Below are 1,506 nucleotides of genomic sequence, written 5' to 3'. Positions count from 1 at the left end.
GAAAAGTTTGATACAAATTGGAGACCTTCTAAAGCTTAAAATCTTTGGCCACCAGCTAGTTATCTGCATAGGAATACGCAACGACCAGGAACGAGTTCGCTTTCACTCTCGGTTAGGTCCGTCTCGGCCTCGCAAGTATATCTTACTAGTAATATGAGGTCTCATCGTGAACTGAGGGTGGTATTGACGCGGCGAACTGCTTATACCTTGTTTGAGTGTCATCTACTGGTTAAATATATTCGACTGTCCTGGAGCAGTTCACTGATCCACAAAAGATGACTCTGGATCCCTTTGAAAAAGGTATACGGAACCCACACAAACACGACCCTACGGCATTGCAGCGACACCACAAGTGAGCTAACAAATTGATCCGGCGTTTTTCAGCTCGTATGTTCATATATCCTAGGGAAATTGATTTTTAGAAGTTTTTTCTTCAGACACCGCATCTGTCTTACAATCCGCTCCAATGCGTTCACTTTAAACCCATTTATACTTGTTTCAGCTCGGTCAATGACGGAAAGAAGATCCGGGCGAGTGAAGAAGCAGTTAGATTATGCTCATTTGGCTGGTGATAGTGATGAAGAGTTTTTCGATGATGAACCAAAAAATGTGAAGAAGAGTAAACCAACTAAGGATGACGACGATTGGGAAATCCCTAAAGATGATAATGCGCCTATCAATAAAACGAAGAGAGGCGAAAAACCGAAAGAACGTGAACGGAAGGTATCTAAAACGACGAAAAGCGTTGTTGTATCCGTGACGAAGAAAACGGAAGCGCTCGTTCAGCCTATGACCCATTCCCCAGCATCATCAGAGCCGCGACCGAAACTGATGGAAAATGTTTTAAACTCGCCTATTTCAAACTTACCTTGCCGAACCAGAGTGTTGTCTGTTGCCTCTGAACCAAGTACTCCTTGTTTTTCTACGTCCAGTGTATCCGAAAGACCAAGAATAGCTGTGACACCGACCAGTGGTCTACGACTCGGTCTTTCTCGGAATCAGAGACTCCGTTCTTTGCATCCTAATGTCCGTATCAGCTAACAGTGATTAGCTAATCCCCATTAGTGTACATATCATGTGTATTATTGCGTGTAAGTAAATACATTTTGTTTATTCTTCTAGCCAGAGTTCTCTCCGAACCACTTCACCGTCAATGTATCGCAACGTTTGTTTACAATTCACCCCTTGAAACAACTGGGTGAGATTTGGAATAAGCTTTTCCTACGCGATTAAGGTTTAGAAATCGCATAAGGCCACTACTTGATGTAGATCGCCACCTCCCGCATTGCCAATTTTGGGATCCTATACTTGATCACCACTTAACGGTTCATAATGACGTCCAAAAAACCTCCCACATTTCGATTATTGCCTGCGTTTTACTCCTTCGTACTCAAATATCTCGGTCCTGTTCTTGGGCCCATTAATTTATCGATGCGCTCCATTGGAACTGCTCCAGTTGTGCTGAACATCCTCTGAATTATGATAGGAGTGTTCAAGTTTACTTAT

The 1,506-nt window shown here is 43.0% G+C and overlaps 1 protein-coding gene across 1 annotated transcript; it reads left to right on the top strand.

Moving 5' to 3' along the window:
- Positions 1 to 510: 510 nt before the first annotated feature.
- Positions 511 to 1,041, top strand: T265_12182 (hypothetical protein; the record flags this gene model as incomplete). The annotated part of the gene is made up of 1 exon (XM_009179274.1): positions 511 to 1,041. The coding sequence occupies one exon, from the start codon at positions 511 to 513 to the stop codon at positions 1,039 to 1,041; it is 531 nt and encodes a 176-aa protein (XP_009177538.1).
- Positions 1,042 to 1,506: the final 465 nt, after the last annotated feature.

This window comes from Opisthorchis viverrini (genome assembly GCF_000715545.1).
Source record: "Opisthorchis viverrini unplaced genomic scaffold opera_v5_1537, whole genome shotgun sequence".
Lineage (NCBI taxonomy): Eukaryota > Metazoa > Platyhelminthes > Trematoda > Opisthorchiida > Opisthorchiidae > Opisthorchis > Opisthorchis viverrini.
This window is presented reverse-complemented; position numbering and strand designations above follow the sequence as displayed.